General features: G+C 44.2%; 1 protein-coding gene across 17 annotated transcripts in view; it reads right to left on the reverse strand.

Annotated features, from left to right (window-relative positions):
- PUM1 (pumilio RNA binding family member 1) overlaps window positions 1–19,448 on the reverse strand; it is a 109,946-nt gene that overhangs the window by 82,844 nt on the left and 7,654 nt on the right. For all 17 annotated transcript variants that reach the window (XM_040974082.1, XM_040974079.1, XM_040974078.1 and 14 more), the window contains one exon: window positions 304–372. In XM_040974082.1, the coding sequence (XP_040830016.1) occupies window positions 304–372 (69 nt within the window). The remainder of the gene's footprint in view (window positions 1–303; window positions 373–19,448) is intronic.

Consider the following 19,448-nt stretch of genomic DNA (forward strand, 5'->3'; position numbering starts at 1 on the left):
AGCAGCTAATGCACAGGAGGGCAGCTTTTCATTTTAATGCCACAACCCATAGGCAGTTAATTAATATATTTACTCATTCGTGCTTCACATTCTGGTGGTCATTTTACTCTGACATTAGGCTAGGACTCCTATAATACATAGTAAAGGGAAAATCCTCCAGTATCCCACTCGTATCATGAGGATGGCAACAAGGAACAGCAAGCACATACTTCTGAGACTAGATCTGGACACATCTGATGAAAGACAACTCCAACCTTCCCTTAAAAAATATTCACCCATTTTCTGACACACCAGTTCACTTACCTCTCCCATCGCTCTTCCCTCCAGAGCAAGTGCTTGAAAATCATGATTCAGTTCATCCATAGAACGGACCTGTTGTGCAGAATAGAGGGGAAAGGCTCTCACTCAGCAACATGAATTTTGCACACACGTGACATAACTGAAAAACTTTGAAATATTTAATTTCAGATACTGATAAAGACTAAACAGCAATAATTAAGGGACTAAAATTAAATATTCACTTACCTTTAATCACCAGAGTTCAGCTTTCTCCCCTACCATTCCCTTTTAGTTTCAAAACATGAAAAACACACAATTCAGAAAAAGAAAAGACCATCACATGAGAACTGTTAGCTTTTTCTCACACATTTTCATTGAATGAGTAGGGAATTACAAGCTGAAAAGCAACCATGCCTGGAAACGATTACGTGATCTATCCCTGATTAGAGAGTCAACACTGTCATTGATTCTCTCTGAGCTCTGGCCACACAAGGGACCTCATTTCTGATCCAATCCACTATTTCCTTAGTAGGCCTCAGGGAAGCATATCGCACACTATAAAAGAATGACATTTTTCAACAAGAAAACTTCTGGGCACAAGATCCTTGAAGCCAGTGGGGTAGGGGGGAGCACAGATCCAAAGAATCCCAACCAATGTTACTAGTCACTAAGCGTACTCCTTCTCACAGCGTAAGTTTAGACTTCTATTTATTTGTCCCTCAAAGTTAGGACCCTAAGATATTATCAACACCAAGGGTTAAGTATGAAACACATTATTTAAAATACATTTCAAAGTCTCCTTCATCCACTAGTCGAATGCCTAGCTACTCAGGCTGGTGCAGCAAACTGACTGAGATTACAGCCCCTGGCCCATCCCTGGGATTCAAGAGCATAGCCCCTTAAATAACAAAAGGCTCTTGAGCCTACCACCTGGGGGTTGTGGGGAGGGATCTAATTGCCTGAAGCAACAGTCAAAATCTCTGCCTTGAGCCACAGTTTCCCTACTGCTGGCACACAATCCCTAGCCGTGAGAAAACACCAAGTTCAGGTCACCGCCAAGCACAGAGCTCTGGGAAGCATAGGAAGAACATGAATCAGAATACACTTAGGAGAAACAACTTGAATTTTACTAAATTTTGCCAGCCTCATCTGACAATTTTAACTTTTTTGAAGTGATGCTACGTAAAAATTCAGTTACGCGGCAGGTGTTGTAGCATAGTTAAGTTACTAAAATTCCTGCATCCCACCTCAGAGTATGGATCTGAGTTTCAGCTGCTGCTGCTTCAGGTCAGCCTCCCTGCTAACGCGCCTACAAAGAGAACAGGAGAGGACACAAGTGCTGGCTCCCTACTACCTACATTCTGGAATCCTGGCTTCCATCCCTTGCTAATAAACATCTTAAAAGTATAGATACAAAAATATTATGTTTTTTTAAAATACTTTAGTAAAGCATTTATTACCTTTTTAAAAACTTATTTATTTGCATTGGAAAGTCAGATATACAGGGAGGAGGAGAGACAGAGAAGATCTTTTGTTTGATGATTCATTCCCAACATGACAGCAATGGCCAGAGCTGAGCTGATCTGAAGCCAGGAGCCTCTTCCAGGTCTCCCACGTGGGTGCAGGGTCCCACGGCTTTGGACTGTCCTTAACTGCTTTCTTAGGCCACAAGCAGGAAGTTAGATAGGAAGTGGGGGCACCGGGATTAGAATTGGCACCCCTATGGGATCCCAGCATGTGCAAGGCAAGAACTACAGCTGCCATGATACCGTGCCTGGACCAGCATTTGTTATCTTTATATTAGCAATAAGAAAAAAAAATGTTTTTAATGTTCAGATTCAGGCCCAGTGCGAAAGCTCAGTGGCTCAATCCTGATGTTGCACATATTGGGATTCTATATGGGCACCGGTTTGCTTCCTAGCTGCTCCACTTCCCTTCCAGCTCCCTGTTTATGGCCTGGGAAAGCAGAGCAGGAGGGTCCAAAGCCATGGGATTTGCACCCATGTGGGAGACCTGGAAGAAGCCCCAAGCTCCTGGCTTCAGATCGGCTCAGCTCAGCTCTGGCCATTGCGGCCACTTGGGGAGAGAACCAATGGATGAAAATCTTTGTCTCTCCTTCTCTCTCTGTAAACCTGACTTTCCAATAAAAATAAATAAATCTTAAAAAGAAAAAAAAAGAGATTAGTAAACTGAATATAAAATGACACCTAAAACACCGTTAAGTAGAAAACAATACAGGAGAAAACACACTAAGATCTTTTTAAGGATTTATTTTATTTTTATTGAAAAGGAGAATAACAACCACAATGGCCAGAGCTGACCTGATCTGACGCTAGGAGCCGGGAGCTTCTTCTGGGTCTCCCATGTGGGTGCAGGGGCCCAAGGACTTAGGCCATCAGCCACTGCTTTTCCAGACCATAGGCAGAAAATTGGCTAGGAAGTGCAGCAGCAGAAAATGCTTCAGCCCCTATATGGGACTCCAGTGCCACAGGTGCTGGCTTAGCCCACAATGCCACAACTTTAGCCCCTATTGCCAAGATCTTAACCTAGATCTTCCAATTTAAAGTTCAAAGGCTACTTGTGCACAAACTCACTCTCTCCAAAGTTCACTTCTATCTCTAAAAAAATAAATAACAATAAATTTCAAAAAATATTTACAGGGCAGGCATTCTGCCTAGTAGAATCCTATTTAGGCCAACACATCCTGCACCGGAATGCCAGAGATCAACGTCTGCTTCCAGCCCCAGCTGCCGCAGAGACAGAGGCACCGGGACGGCTCAAGGCACTTGGCTCCTGAAACTTAAGTAAACAGACTTGGACTGCTTTCTGGCTCCCAGCCTCAGTCGTTTGCCTTGGAAGCTGCTCTCTCTCTTTCTATCTCTCTGCCTAATGTTCACTTCCTCATCTTGGTGTGTCTATCTTCTTCCATTCGCTTCTATACTGCCTTCCAGCCCTTCCCCAACCCTCTCCCCCCACCTTCTCTGTCTCTCACACACACACACACATATTACTTATTTACATTCTCTCAAGTCTCTCCCTCTGCTCTCTCTCCAGCACCTCTAATCCTTTCCTCTCAAGGTGTGTCCCTCTGCCTCACCTATGCAGGAGTCCTGTTCCGTCTTTGAGCAGCAGCCCCACCATCTTTCTGCAGTCAACAGAGAAACTTCACTTTCTGAAGTTGCCTCTTCTAAGAGCAGAATCCCTATTTTACACGTTCACCCAGAAATGGCAGAATCAGACAAACCAAATCATTCTCATAAAAGTGTTTTGTTAACTCTGCAGAAACTTCGTCTATGATGATAACTATATATAGTATGGCCATGAACATCAGGCAGATTCTCCACACAAAACTGTTCCCTGAAAACAAACTCCATGAGAACAAATGCTGCAGAAACAACAAACAAGAAAAATTCAAGAATGAAAATACAGACCACTGTAGCAAATAAGTTCAGTGGGAAACAAAGACATGAAAAAACTGGCTATCAGCTACCATCCTAGTGAATGTGCCCACCGACCTCAGCAGAGCCTTGAACTCCACACCAGCAGTCAGCTGCGGGAAGCTTAATCTTAATTGCTAAGATTACTACTTACTAATCCTCCTTCATTTATCTCCTCCGGTTCCACAACATTATTTCCTGTTCTTTTTCTTTTGAGGCCACTTGGCCAATGCTGTAGATTTTGTCCTTCCACTTCAGGACTTTTACAGCTGCTGTCCCTCCCCAAAAAGAGAGAGAAATTTGTCTTCAGGTGTTCTCACACCCAGGATGAGATCAGGACCAAGCCAAGTTTCCCTCTGGGTCTCCCTCCTGTGTCCCTCCCTCAGTACCTGAGACATCCTTCGCTGCTTTCCCAGGTGCATTAGCAGGCAGGTGGATGAGAAGCGAAGCACTACGCTGCTGCACAGCACTGGTCCTCAGAACTTCCTTTTGTCAGCCTCAACATCTACTTCTCTTCCAACAGAGATGGATTCTGACTAGAACTCACAACAGCTGCCGTATCTATCGCCTAAGTCCTATTTATCACATCCCAAATCCCTCGCCCATAATTAGTATGGAAGTCATATGCTTTATCGTTTCCTGCTCTGCCAAACTGAGCTGTTTTCCAAGTTTACTGTAATGCCATGCCAATATGTCCAACAATTAATAGGTGCTTAATTTTATCTGCCTCACATGTTATCCTATATAAGTTCTTAAGACATCTCGATCAGGCAATGCTGTGGCAAGATGAGTTCACCTGTGACATCAGTAATCCCTAAGTGGCAGTTCAATTCAGCCCCCAGCTAATACGCCTGGGAAAGCAGCAGATGACTCAAGTACTCAGGACTCTATAGACACACACGGGAGACCAGGATGGCTTTGGCCTGGTAAGTCCTGGCCACTGCAACCATCTGGGAGAACGAACCAGCCAAAATAACATCCTTTCTTCTCTCTCTCTGTGTGTAACTCTGCTTTTCAGATAAATATACATTCTTTAACTCCAAATATCCAGCCTTTCTTTCCTTGTCTTCAGAGAGTAATTTTTCTTTATCCAAAGAGTAAGAGGAATGGAAGACCCTCTCTAGCTCAGTACTTCCTACACGAAGCCAATATACACAACAGGAATATCTTCATCCGTACAACATCCTGAAGCACAGTATGACAATGCACAGGCATTTTCCCATGGCCTCCATTCCAAACTGAATGATCAATTCAGAGGAACTTCCATTCTCCATGTCATCCATTCAGGAACTTGTATCTCTCCTAAAATCCAATGAATCAGCCCAAGTAATTTTATATTTTTAGAAATCAAATAACTCTTCAAAAAATGCCTTAAGCGAAGCCCTCTGAAATTCCTGTATTTCTTGACTTTCACACCACAATGGTCTTCTGTTTCTCTCTTAGCTCCCTATTTTGATTCGTGTCATTCATCCATCCACTTATTTTGCCAGCCTACATTCTATTCAAAGACAATAAATTGAAAACTAAGCTTAAGTACGTAAGTATTCCCAACCATGAGAGGTCATTAATTCAAATAGAAATTTACATTACTTCAGAAGCTACAAAGTTCTCTGCTCCCTAAGCAGACATTGCTGAACATTAAGCTTCAAACAATGGAACAGAGCAGACAGCGCGGTGAGACCACTAAAAGTAAGGCTGCCTCCCATCTCCCTTCTCCCTTCTCCCTTTTCCTTTCTGAAAAAACAGCCTAAAGTCCAAGTCATGCTGTGCAAGCTGGGATACCTGGAGAGGGTCTGAGGCTGCAGCCACAGGGCTCAAGAGGGTTGCCCAGCCACAAAGGGAGGGGACCTGATGTTGGAGCTGTATAGGCTGGGGGTCCCTGAGGAAGGTTCAATGCTGAAGCCATGTGAGCCAAAAGGGGTGCCCAGACCAAAAGAAAAGGGACTTGGGATTGGAACTGCGCCATATGAGAACCAGTCACATAAAAAAATAAGCGTGCTTCCTCTTCAAAAGACCTGATGCTGATATCCGAGGCAGGCTGCAACCACCATGCACCACTGAGCTTAGCTAGGGGCTTGAGGCTAGGGTCCTGTGGAGGCTGTTAACGGGTGTGTCCTAGCATGGGAACACACAGGCAGGCTGTGCTGTCTCCTATGCTGACTCCTGTGCAGGACAGGATCATGCACAGTGGCACATGTTGGCCTGGGCTCGGCATGACAGCTCAATGGCTAAATCCTCATCTTGCAAGCACTAGTTCATGTCTCAGCGAACAGCTTCACTTCCCATCCAGCTCCCTGCTTCCAGCCTGGGAAAGAAGTGGAGGGCAGGCCAAAGCCTTGGGACCCTGCACCCGCATGGGTAACTAAGAAAAAGCTCCTAGCTGCTGGGTTCGGTTTGGCTCAATCTGGTCGGTCATTGGGGCCACTTGGGGAGTGAATCAGTGGATGCAAGATCTTTCTGCCTCTCCTTTGCTCTGTAAATCTGATTTGCCTTTCCAATAAAATAAATAAATCTTTTTAAAAAAAAGTTCGTCTGTTTCTGTGAACCAGTCAAGGCCCTTGGATGCAACTTCAAAACACTGAAAAGGGCTAATGATTACTTGAAGTGGCAATGGCAATGTGGGGGGCATAGCCAATGGCACCAGCTATACTTCCTACAGCTTAGATGAGACAGAGATTTCCTAATCTAGGACATTAAAAGCTACGCCTCAGATCAGCAGTAGTTACTGAGCTCAAGATACATCCCTCAGCAATCCTTAACAAAAAAGGTTGAAAATCTCAGAGGGAATGAAATGGGACAGGCAGGTAGCAAGCTCAGATGCATGAATTAGAAGCCATATCGTTCCCAATCTATTTAATACAGTCTGGTTACCTGTCAATCAAATGACCCTTTCCCTAGGCTGTATTGGCCTCACCTGCAATGAGTATGTATCATGTAACCACACCACTTTCCAGGTTCATGAGGAGCCAGGTACCTGGGAGTGGCAGCCCCTCTCCCCAGGACAGAGATGAATGCAGAAACTTCTCTCCGCCTTCTCTTTGCACATTCAAACCCTGAGTATGTTTCTGTGAACTAAGATCACAAGTTGAGGATCTTTTAAATAAACCTAATCCCTCCCCACCAAAAAAGTCACTTGGGATCATATCTAGATTCACTTTTGGCCTTACTTCGCAAGCATTCCTGTCCTTGGCTTACTACCCCTTACCTTTACAACCACTAATCCCTGTACTGATCATTCTGACCAGTCCTAGTACAGTTGCACCCCTAGCTGCTGCAGTCACTGAGGCACTGAGCAGCAAGCTGGCGGATCCCTCTCCCCCAACCCCCTATCCTGCTTCTTTGACTTCGGAATAAACAAATCGTAAGTAAGCTAATTAGCTTGACTTTGCTAGAATATTTTTACAAAAGAAAGCTTACACTTCTGTTCTCCTGTAGCACTGCTTACACATGGAAACCCAGATCATGTAGTTTCCATTTCAGCAGCAAACACAAACTAATACGAGTAGACAGCTGGTGCCAAGAATCATCATGGAAAGAAGACGGCAATGGAAAAAAGTCAGAAAAAGGGGGAGGAATCTGAGCAATGAAAAGAAATAGAATATGAATTCACCTAATTCCAATTTAATCGTCAAAGGAAAAACAATCTACTAAGGCTGCCCTACGGTGTATCGCCTGCTGCCTCATCTATCAGTATTATTACCAGCAACAACAATTAAAATCGCAGACATACTTCACGCCAGGCACTGTCCCAGGAGTACTATGTATGCTTTATGATCCCTTTTAGCAGTCTTAACACAAAATGTATAATGAGTTCCCATTTTGTAAGTTATTGCGAGCCAAACCTTTAAAATAAAAAAAGTTATTGCTCCTTAGATAAAATACACATAAATCAACATTATACTCTAATCACAAAAGGAAAAACCCTACCCTTGACATTAGTTTTTTTTTTTCTTTAAAGATTTATTTTCACTGGAAAGTCAGAAATACAGAGAGGAAGAGAAAGGAAGATCTTCTATCTGTTAATTCACTCTCCAAGTGGTCACAATGGGTTTGGATCTCAGCCGATCAGAAGCCAGGAAGGAGCCAGGGGATTCCACCAGGTCTCCCACGCAGGTGCAGAGTCCCAAGGCTTTGGGCCATCCTCAACTGCTTTCCCAGGCCACAAGCAGGGAGCTGGATGGGAAGCGGGGCTGCTGGGATTAGAACCGGTGCCCTTATGGGATCCCAGCAGGTCCAAAGTGAGGATTTTAGCCACTAGGCCACTGCACCAGGCCCTAAGTTCTTCTTAAAAAAAATTTTTGTTGTTGTTTTTATTGGAAAGGTATACAGAGAAAAGGAGACAGAAAGATCTTCCATCTGCTGGTTCACTCCCCAGGGGGCCACAATGGTCAGAGCCGAGCAGATCCAAACCAGGGGGCCAGGGACTCACATGTGGGTGCAGGATCTTTATAATCTTTAAAAAAAAAAAAAAGATTATGCCTTTTTGCTGGCAAGTCAAATTTACAGAGAGAACAGACAGAATGATCTTCCCCAAGTGGCTTCAATGGCCAGAGTTGAGCTGAGTTGATCCAAAGTCAGGAGCTTCTTCCGGGTCTCCCTTGGGAGTGCAGGGTCCCAAGGCTCTGAGCCATCCTTGACTGTTTTGCCACAGCAGGAAGCTGGAAGGGAAGTGGAGCATCCAGGATACGAACCAGTGCCCACATAAGAACGCGGCACATGCAAGGTGACGACTTTAGCCGATAGGCTACCATAGCAGGCCAAACCTCAATACTTTTTACTACTTCTCCTAGTATCAAAGGCAAGTACAAACTAAGCATCCTTTTCACAACTCTGGCTACTCCAGGCACTTTGGAGAATGGCTTAATCCACCAGAGTAGCAGACACCACAATGAAGGAAATAAGGCATATTCCTAAATAAAAGGACTTTCTAATAAAGTATATATAGCGTCAGCTCAGAATATAATGATATTTGTATAATAAATGTTTCTTTGCTGAAAAAAAAAGCCAAGTTAAAAAAAAAATCCAGTACACATGGGGTTAAACAGCAACTGTTCTAGCAAGCATTTACTATACTGTTTTTAATTCTCACATTAATTATATATTAAAAAATGAAATCAAGACAAAATCCAAAATTAAACTTACTAATATCTCGTTAACATTCATCATCAACAACTGCTGACACTTTTTTGAAGTAGATCAAATAGCACACTATTGGTTACAGACTGCCTAATGCTTTCTTGCAGTTACTGCAATTGTGCTGAGAGGAATAACACACCTAAGATAAATGTGACTACTTCCTAGATACAAAAGAAAACTCAGAAAGTAAAAAAAAATTAAAAAACATATAAATATTTCAAGCTATGCTAGCTTGTGAGAGTAATGACCTTTAAAAACAAAGATCTAGGCCCAGCGATGTGGCCTAGAAGCTAAAGTCCTTGCCTTGAATGCACTGGAATCCCAGATGGACGCCAGTTCTAATCCCAGCAGCCCCGCTTCCCATCCAGCTCCCTGTTTGTGGCCTGGGAAAGCAGTTAAGGACAGACCAATGCTTTGGGATCCTGCACCCTTATGGGACATCTGGAGGAAGTTCCTGGCTCCTAGCTCCAGATCAGCACAGCACTGGCCGATGCACTCACTTTGGGAGTGAATCATCAGACGGAAGATTTTCCTCTCTGTCTCTCCTCCTCTCTGTATATCTGACTTTGTAATAAAAATAAAATAAATCTTTAAAAAAATAAATAAATAAAAATAAAAACAAAGACCCAGGGTCCGGCACAGTAGCCTAGCGGCTAAAGTTCTCACCTTGCACTCACCAGGATCCCATATGGGTACCAGTTCTAATCCCGACAGTTCCACTTCCCTTCCAACTTCCTGCTTGTGGTTTGAGAAAGCAGTCAAGGACGGCACAAAGCCTGAAGACCCTGTACCCGCGTGGGAGACCCAAAAGATACTCCTGGCTCCTGGCTTCAGATTGGCGTAGCTCTGGCCATTGCAGCTGCTTGGGGAGTGAATTACTGGATGGAACATCTTCCTCTCTGTCTCTCCTCCTCTCTGTATAGCTAAGTTTCCAATAAATAAGTAAACCTTTAAAGAAAAAAAAACTAAAAGAGAGCTGAGGCAATGTGTGTGGCACTGCATATTAAACCACAGTCTGCATCTGCATCCCATGAGGGCTGGATAGATTCCCAGTTGCTCCACTTCCAAGACAATACACATGGGAGACCTGGATGGAGTTCCCGGTTCCCAGTTTTGGTCCACCCCGGCCCCAGCCATCACAGCCCTCTGGGATATTTGCATCTCATAATAAAGTACCAGAACGTCCACTTTCATCCAGCTTTACGCAGCAGAAAGTGGGAGATCAGCGGCCCTGGCAGTCCCTGGCTCTGGGCTGGCAAAGGACCACCGCAAGCCCCGGAGAATGCCCCAGGAAATGAAGTGCACTCCTGTTCACTTTCTCTCACCCTGCCTTCCAACCAGATAAAAGCAACAACCTGTGTAAAGTTATTTTGTATTTTGGTTTCTTTTCAAATCAGTGGAAAATAAGACATCTGGTTTCCAAGTGGGAACCTTCACAGTATGAGTTTTTAAAAAAAGCAAGTAAAACTACGACATTGAGCATAGCTCAAAGGCTCAATTGGCTAATCCTCCCTCAAGAGCCAGGAACCCATATTGGTTCCAGCTGCTCCACTTTCCACTCAGCTCCCTGCTTGTGGCCTAGGAAAGCAGTGGAGGACCGGCCAAGGCTCTGGGCTCCTGCATCTATATGGGAGATTCAGAGAAAGCTCCTTGCTTCAGATCAGCTCAGCTCCTGCTGTTGAGGCCATGTGACGATTAAACAAGCAGATGGATGATCTTTCTGTCTCTACTTCTTTTTGTAAATCTGCCTTTCCAATAAAAATAAATTATGACACTGGACAAGCCTTTGGTCTAACAGTTAAGTTCAGCCAAGACCAGTTTGAAGTGCCACATCCCATACTGAACTGGCTGAACTACAGTCTTAACTTCAGCTTCCAAGTCCAGCTGCCTGCTGAGCCATTTGAGAAGTGAACCTGTGCACGTAAGATCTCTCTCGGTGTCTCTTTCTGTAAATCCACCTTTCCAATTAAAGTGATTGCAGCTGTTAGGACTGATGGCTGCAGATGGATTTTTTTCTAGTTCTAGCTGAAAATCTGTTACAAGAAACTTCTATGAAATTGTCACAGTAATAATGAACTACTCAACTTTGAAAACTTCCTGAGTAATGTTATTAACACACACTATGCTTGTTATTACACCAGAGTTTAATAGCTTTACATCTAAAAATAGATCAACCAGTCTGTAGGTATGTTAGAACAAGAGCAATTTCCCCACTCAGTGAAACTCTTGTTTTCTAAAACTAAAAATTAATTGAGGAATCTCCATACCCTAATTCCATTCTCTGAATCCTTATAAACAGTGATTTTAAAAGTCAAATAAACAGTAGGTTTAAAAGCAGTAATTTAAAAAGTCAAATTTGGGTCCTGGCACAAAGGCTCAGTGACTAAATCCTCACCTTGCAAACACCAGGATACCAAACGGGCACCAGTTCATGTCCCAGCTGCTCCACTTCCCTTCTAGCTCCCTGCTTGTGGCCTAGGAAAGTAGCAGAGGATGGCCCAAAGCCATGGGACCCAATATCCATGTGGGAAGACCCAGAAGAAGCTCCTGGCTCCCAGCTTCAGACCTGCTCAGCTCTGGCCACTGACAACATTTGCAAAGTGAACAAATGGATGCAAGGCCTTTTTCTTCATCTCTTACCCTTTCTGAAAAAAATCTACCTTTCAAACAAAAATAATCTTAAAAAAAAAAGGAAGAGAGGGAGCAAGGCAGGCAGGCAAAGTTATCTCTGTACATTTTGAGTCAACAAGTTTGGACTTAACCCCAAGAATTTGTTCACTTGACACAGGACTCCAAATGCTTCAGTAAGATGCATACCAACACCAAAGGATGGCACCCAACCTTGGAGAGAAAAAGGGAAACTTCTGCAGAGACAAAGACACTAAGGAAGACTGACAGATGAGCAGGGGCTAGGTGAAAGAGGAAGAGAGTTCCAAGTAGGAAAAACTCTGTAAATGAAAATAGCACAACCACGCTGAGAAATTACACAAACTATAAAAATAGCTCATGTATTCAGAAAGCTACAACTACTTCAGTATGGGAAAAAACAGCAGTGAGGACTGGGGACTTGAGCTGACCCCAAACACAAAGGCTTACTACAGCATTTTAGCAGGAGCCTGGACGTTAGCCTAGAAATAACAAAAGCAAAGGAAAAAGAAATCTGCAAAGGCAAATTGTGTCTAAAAATTCAATTTAGGGCCCAGCACGATGGCCAAGTAGCTAAAGTCCTCGCCTTGAATGTGCCGGGATCCCATATGGGCACCAGTTCTAATCCCAGTGGCTCCACTTCTCATCCAACTCCCTGCTTGTGGCCTGGGAAAACAGTTGAGGACGGCCCAAAGCCTCTCTCTCCTCCTCTCTGTATATCTGACTTTGTAATAAAAATAAATAAATCTTTAAAAACAAAAATTCAATTTGGCAGAAGTAAACAAGCAGAAGATGCAGAAAACCAATTAGATGACCAGTTAAATGCTCAGGCAAGAAAGAATGAGCCTGGGTCTGGCCCCCATGACTCAGGGGTTAAATCCTTGCCTTGCATACATATGAGCTAAGGTTCATGTTCCAGCTGCTCCACTTCCCATCCAGCTCCCTGCTTGTGGTCTGGGAAAGCAGTCAAGGATGGCCCAAAGCCTTGGGACCCTGCACCCACATGGGAGACTCAGAAGATACTCCTGGCTCCTGCTTCGGATCAGCTCAGCTCCAACCATTGCAGCCACTTAGGGAGTGAATCAGGATGAAAGACCTCAGCTTGTCTCTGTAGATCTGCTTTTCCAGTAAAAGTAAATAAATCTTTAAAATAAAAAGTTCTAAGATACTGGTGAAGGCTATAAACTGTTAAATACATGATGTCACAGATTTATATACTTTAAACAAGCAAATTGTATCAATAAAACTATTATTTTAGAAAATCTTTAGGGTTGTCAATTTTTTCTTGTAGTTAGTTGAGATTAGCAGTGGAGCTGGTTCCGTGGTGTAGCACGTTAATCCTCCCCTTACAGGGTTAGCATCCCATACAGATCCCTGTTTCAAGTCCGGGCTTCTCCACTTCCCATCCAGCCCCCTGCTATGGTCTGAGAAAGCAGTGAAGGCTGGCCCAAGGCATAGGGATTCTTCTGCATGCAGACTCAGAGCAGAAGCTTCTGACTCCTGGTTCCGGAATGGCTCAGTTCCATTCATTGTAGCCATTTGGGAAAAGAACCAGCAGAAGGAAAATATTTCTATCTCTCCTCTATGTAGACCTGCCCTTCCAATAAAAATAAACAAATCTGAGCCCAGCATGAGGGCCCAGTGACTAAATCCTTGCCTTGCAAATAACGTGGGGATTCCATATGGGCGTCGATTCCAGTTCCAGCTGCTCTACTTCCCATCCAGCTCCTGCTTGTGGCAGGGGAAAGCAACAGAGAATGGACTAGACTCTTGAAATCCTGTGCCCACGGGGCGATGTAGAGGAGGCTCCTGATTCCTGGCTTCAGAATGACAGCTCCAGCAGTTGCAGCCACTTGGGGAGTGAACTAGCTTTTTGCCTTTCTAACAAAAATAAATAAATCCTTAATAAATAAATAAATTTTGAAAAAAAAAAGTCTTAAGATTGTAAGTGATCAGCCCAAACAAGAGATTCATGGTCAAGCAGATTCCATCCACAGACACAGTAGAAAATGAGACAGGAAGCGATATCCAGAGAATAAGACTCCCAGCTGGAGAGAGAGATACTTAACCTGGCACCAAAGAGTAAGAAAGGCACACACATCAGCACGCCACTCTAAACTGTTATCACCAAGTGAAAAGAGGACACAAAATCAAAGAAAATACTCACCTACTGAATAGTGCCTGGATACCTAAAATTCTCTCTGAATGCCTAGCGATCTATGCTGGATGCTGGAGCATCCTAGACTGAGAATCTGCAAGCCAAGAGAATCCGCTCTTGTGGGATCCTCCCGTAAGTGTTCCTTCCCCCACGCACAGCTCCTGCCTCTACAGAGGCCACAGTTCTACCAACGGCCCCAAAATTTTTTCCCTATTTCATCATCCATTTTATCTCAAGAGTTTAAGGAGAAAACAGATTTCACAATATGAGAATAAAACAATCACAAGGTAGAGATCTGACCTTTACATTACATGATGCAGCTTTCAGTGCTATTAGAAAAAAAATAATAAAAATCACTATTAAAGTAAGCAGTGTTCAGTTCACAACTCCTGTAAGTGGGAAGATGTGTTTTCTAGTATTCTTTCTTTTTCTTTTTTTTTTTTTTAACATTTATTTATTTTTATTTGAAAGGCAGATTTGGAGAGAAATAGAAAGATCTTCCATCTGCTGGCTCACTCCCCAAATGGCCACAATGGCTGGAGCTGAGTCAGTCTGAAGCCAGGAGCCCAGAGCTTCTTCTGAGTCTCCCACACGGATACAGGGTTTCAAAGCTTTGGGCCATCCTTGACTGTCTCCCAGGCCACAACCTGGGAGCTAGATGGAAAGTGGAGCAGCCGGGATTAGAACCAGTGACTAAATGGGATCCTGGTGCATGCAAGGTAAGTACTTTACCTACTAGGCTACTGCACTGGGTCCCATTTTCTAGCATTCTGAACCACTGACTTGTTTATTACAGGTCAAGTTTTACATGCCCCCTCCAGTTACTAACCAAGCATTGACATTCTTTCCCTCCAAAGACTTCATTTTGTCCCAACATTGACGGCTTCAAATTTCCTAACTGTACAAATATAATAAAAATAAATATGACTAAAAGCAAATTATGCTTCTCCTAAAGTTGGAAAAAAGAAAATACAAACACCACTAAGTGTTTTATACATTACCACCCTTCAAGATGGGAGGAAGCCAGTGCCGCTGGGCAGCAGCTGAAGCTGTCCCTGGCAAAGCCATCACCCCATTTCCAAGTACCAGTTGAGTCCTGACTGCTCCACTTTCAATCCAGATCCCTGCTAGTATGCCTGGAAAACCAACAAAAGATGGCCCAGGTCCTTGGATACCTGTTACCCATGTGGAAGACCCAAACAGAGTATCTGACTCCTAGCTCCCCCAGATCTGGCTGTTGTAGATATTATAGATATTTGATCAGTAACTCGACAGACAGAAGATCTCCTTTATCTTTCCTGCAACTGTCTTTTCATTATCTTCTTTTAAAAATTAAGATTGGGCCCGGCACGGTGGCGCAGTGGTTAAGGTCCTCGCCTTGCACTCCCGGGATCCCATATGGGCGCTGGTTCTAATCCCGGCAGCCCCGCTTCCCTTCCAGCTCCCTGCCTGTGGCCCAGGAAGGCAGTTGAGGACGGACCAAAGCTTTGGGACCCTGCACCCGCATGGGAGACCCAGAAGAGGCTCCTGGCTTCGGATCGGCATAGCATCGGCCGTTGCGCTCACTTGGGGAGTGAATCATCGGACGGAAGATCTTCCTCTCTGTCTCTCCTCTCTGTATATCCACCTTTCCAATAAAAAAAAATGATAAAAATAAATCTTTAAAAAAAAATTAAGATTGTAAAAACATTGAAACAAATTACTTCTTTATTTAAAAAAATAATAAAAAGATTTTTAAAAAACAGGAGGCCAGCACTGTGATGTAGAATGTAAAGCAACAGCCCACAACACTGGCACCCAGTCCAGCCCTCCTGTTCCATGTCCCATCCAGCTCCCTGCTATTGGCATTAAAAAGCAAACTCAGATAGCCCAGTGTTTGAGCCCCTGTCCCGGTAGATCTTGATAAAGCACTTGGATTCCGACTTCAGCCTGGCTCAGGCCACCTCGGCCACCTGAGAGGTGACCCCAAAGAACAGAAGATTTTCCCTCTCGTTCGCTCTGAGTGTGTGTGTTTAAATATATGAACAATTTCCCAAAAAAGACACAAAAGATAAAAATAGGTGCTGGCACAGAAGGTTTAAGCCTCTGCCTAGAAAGCTCGCATTCCACATGAGTCCCATTTCAGTCCTGGCTGCTCCTGTTAAGGGCTTGGGAAAGCGGGAGAGGACAAAAATTCGAGTCCTTGGGTCCCTGTAGCAACATCGGAAACCCCGAAGAAGCTCCTGGCTCCTGCTTCCGACTGCCCCATCGCCCCACAGGTGCCTCACAGTAATTTCCAGTCAGGTTTCATACTTAGAAACTAACATTTAAATATTACTCAGATTCAATTATAGAAACTTAAGAGAAGCTGAAGGAATCCACTATCATGAAACTTAAGCCACCAAAAGCTCTACAAGGCCCGGCACAGTAGCCTAGCAGCCAGAGTCCTTGACTTGCATGCACCAGGATCCCATATGGACACCGGTTCTAATCCTAGCGGCCCTGCTTCCCATCCAGCTCCCTGCTTGTGGCCTGGAAAAGCAGTCAAGGAAGCCTAGGGCCTTGGGACCCTACACTCGCATGGGAGACCTGGAAAAGGCTCCTGGCTCCTGGCTTCAGATCAGCACAGCTTCAGCCACTGCAGCCACTTGAGGAGTCAATCAAGGGACAGAAGATCTTCCTCTCTGTATATCTGCCTTTCCAATAAAAAATAATAAATCTTAATTTAAAAAAGGAGCTCTACAAAAGGCAGAAGAATCCTGACATCACAAGATTAAAAAAAAAAAAACTAACATTAAAAACCATAAAACTGATTGCTCACAAATGGATTTAAGTCTTCAGCACAATGAATACTTCCTGTCCTCCAACACTGCTAACTGGCATTGCAACCTGTGAAGTTATTCTATTCACCAGTTCACTGGCAAAAGTGCATTGCTAATCTGATTTTTTTTAAGATTATTATTTTTAATAATAAATAAGCAGGGAGCTGGACAGGAAGTGGGGACGTTGGGATTAGAACCCACATGGCACCCAAATGGGATCCCAACGCATTCAAGGCAAGGAATTCAGCTGCTAGGTTACCACACTGGGCCCGCTAATCTGATTTTAAACTTTATCCCACATGCTAAAAGACCAACCAGCACCTATATGGAATCCTGGTGAACGCAAGGCAAAGACTGAGCCACTAAGTCATCGCACTGTGCAAAAAAAAGGGCCATCTTTAGGAGACAGATGAGAAAAAGGCCCACCAGAAAGAAGACACCATTCAGTGGTGTGACAGCCAGTGCTGGCAATAAGATCACTTAGGCCAGCATGTAAGTGCATGACTTGTATTAAGTCATTCCTTCTATAGAAATTTCCCACATCAAAGCTTTAAAAAATGCATATGATTTGGCCCCAGCATTGTAGCCTAATGGCTAAAGTTTTTGCTGTGAACTTGGGGAGCGAACCAGCAGCCAAAAGATCTTCCTCTCCGTCTCTCCTCCTCCATGTTGCTTTAAAACGGTGGGCCCGGCACAGTAACCTAGTGGCTGAAGTCCTCCCCCTGCATGTGCAGAGATCCCACGTGGGTGCCAATTTGTATCACGGCTGCTCTACTTCCCAGCCAGCTCCTTGCCTGTGACTTCCGCAGACAGTTAGAAACAGGTCCCGGGTCTGGGAGACTTGGAATAAACTCCTGGCTCCTGGCTTCGGATCGGCTCAGTCCTAGCTACTGTGGCCACTTGGGGACTAAACCAGTTGATGGAAGATCTTTCCATATCTCCTCTCTATATAGCTGCCTTTCCAATAAAAATAAATAAATCTTAAAAAAAAAAAAAAAACGGACTTTAGCATTACATTGTTTATCAGGCTTAAATAAGGAGTCCTAAAAATGTTCACAGAAATGTGTATTATGAAAAAACTGCATGGGTTTTAAAACAATTTTGACACCAAATAAGTTCATCTTAGTTCCTTTTCCAAAAAAAGGAAGGACTGAGTAATCTCAATCTCTACATTTTAACCAAAACAATGAAAAGTTCTTTGAGCTTTGAATGTGCTACATTGTATCGCTTCTTTTGGCTAAGATCAAGTGAATGTGTTACTTTGTTTTATTTGTCCTTGTCCCCTCAAACATGAAACAGAATGACTTTTCCAGAAACAGGTTCTACCTAGCGTTCCTTTCTCATCTCTCTCAAAAAACAAACCTTGGGACCCAGAGCAATGAGTCACCTGGGTAATACTACTCCTTCCTGTGCACTTACAAGCACCGAGATTCCATGTGGGCGTCAGATTCTGTCCCAGCTGCCCCGCTTCCCTTCCAGCTCCCTACTTACGCGCTGGAAAAGCAGGAGATGACCCAAGTACTTGGGCCCATGCACCCACATGGGGGAGGGAGAGAAATTCCTGGCTCACGGCTTCAGATCAGCTTAGTTCCATTCATTGCAACCATTTTGGTGGAAAACCAGGATGGAAGTTCTTTCTGTTTCTCCTTCTCTATAAATCTGTCTTTCCAAAGCAAATAAGTCTAGAAAATAAATAAATACGAAGTATTGCTTCCCTCACCAACTTGCTATTATAAGAAATGGGAAATATTTAGTCCAAAGCTTAGAACACAAGTATTCAGTTAACATCTCCACTATCCGTGCTTCTGAGCCTCCGCTGCAATGGTGGTAAAGCTCTACTGAGGGATTGTCACCTAGAAACACCCTCCCTGTACTCCGTGCGGCCCGCCGTGTGACTCCTCAGCATGACAGCTCAGCCACATCTACTCCTTACCTCAGTACAAAACTGAGGAACTGCTTGTCCTTCCTTAATGCATAACACAAAAGCTAAAAATGCCTCCTGCAAGCTGGATACGAACAACAAGTCTGTTCTAGAACAGTCAGTCTAGGTGAGATCAGCACTAGTAAATTATGATCACCATAAGGACTGCGGGTCAGTCATTCTGTGAGCTGTCTGCAACTGCAAGACACAAACCACCTTAGTTCCACACTGTTCTTTATCTCATGGGTAGGATCCGACAATCATGACAATAATTTCAAGTTGCGGCACTGGTGTAGAAACAGGTTTTGTCATTTAATATCATTAACTCAGTTTGTTAACAGAACTGCTAAGTCAGGTGGAATTCCTATGAAAAGGTTCAGCTCAAGACCAAGGCCAGAATGGGTCTCTAATAGGTACACGCAGATAACTCACCTACCGCGATTTGCTCAGCCAGCAAAACACAGGCCACGTACCTGACTACTTTCAACTTTTGCCCATCAGCCTATCATCAGGAAAGGCAATCCAAGATTTCAGAAATCTTAAGACACATTTTAAAAACAAATGGGGGTTGGGCCCGGCGTGGTGGCGCAGTGGTTAAGGTCCTCACCTTGCACGCCCTGGGATCCCATATGGGTGCCGGTTCTATCCCGACAGCTCCGCTTCCCTTCCAGCTCCCTGCCTGTGGCCTGGGAAAGCAGTTGAGGACAGCCCAAAGCTTTGGGACCCTGCACCCGCATGGGAGACCCAGAAGAGGCTCCTGGCTTCGGACTGGCATAGTATGGGCCGTTGCGCTCACTTGGGGAGTGAATCATCGGACAGAAGATCTTCCTCTTTGTCTCTCCTCTCTGTATATCCACCTTTCCAATAAAAATAAAATAAATCTTAAAAAAAGGAATGGGGATGCCCGGCGTGGCAGCCCAGTGGCTAAAGTCCTCATCTTGCATGCACTAGCATCCCATATGGGCACTGGCTCCAGTCCTGACTACTCCATTTCCAACCCAGCTCCCTGCTGTATTAATGTGCCTAGGAAAGCAGCAGCAATGGCCCAAATGCTTGGGCTCCTACAAGCA

This window comes from Ochotona curzoniae, unplaced genomic scaffold (assembly GCF_017591425.1).
Source record: "Ochotona curzoniae isolate NIBS_2020 unplaced genomic scaffold, NIBS_Ocur_1.0 contig_2404, whole genome shotgun sequence".
NCBI lineage: Eukaryota > Metazoa > Chordata > Mammalia > Lagomorpha > Ochotonidae > Ochotona > Ochotona curzoniae.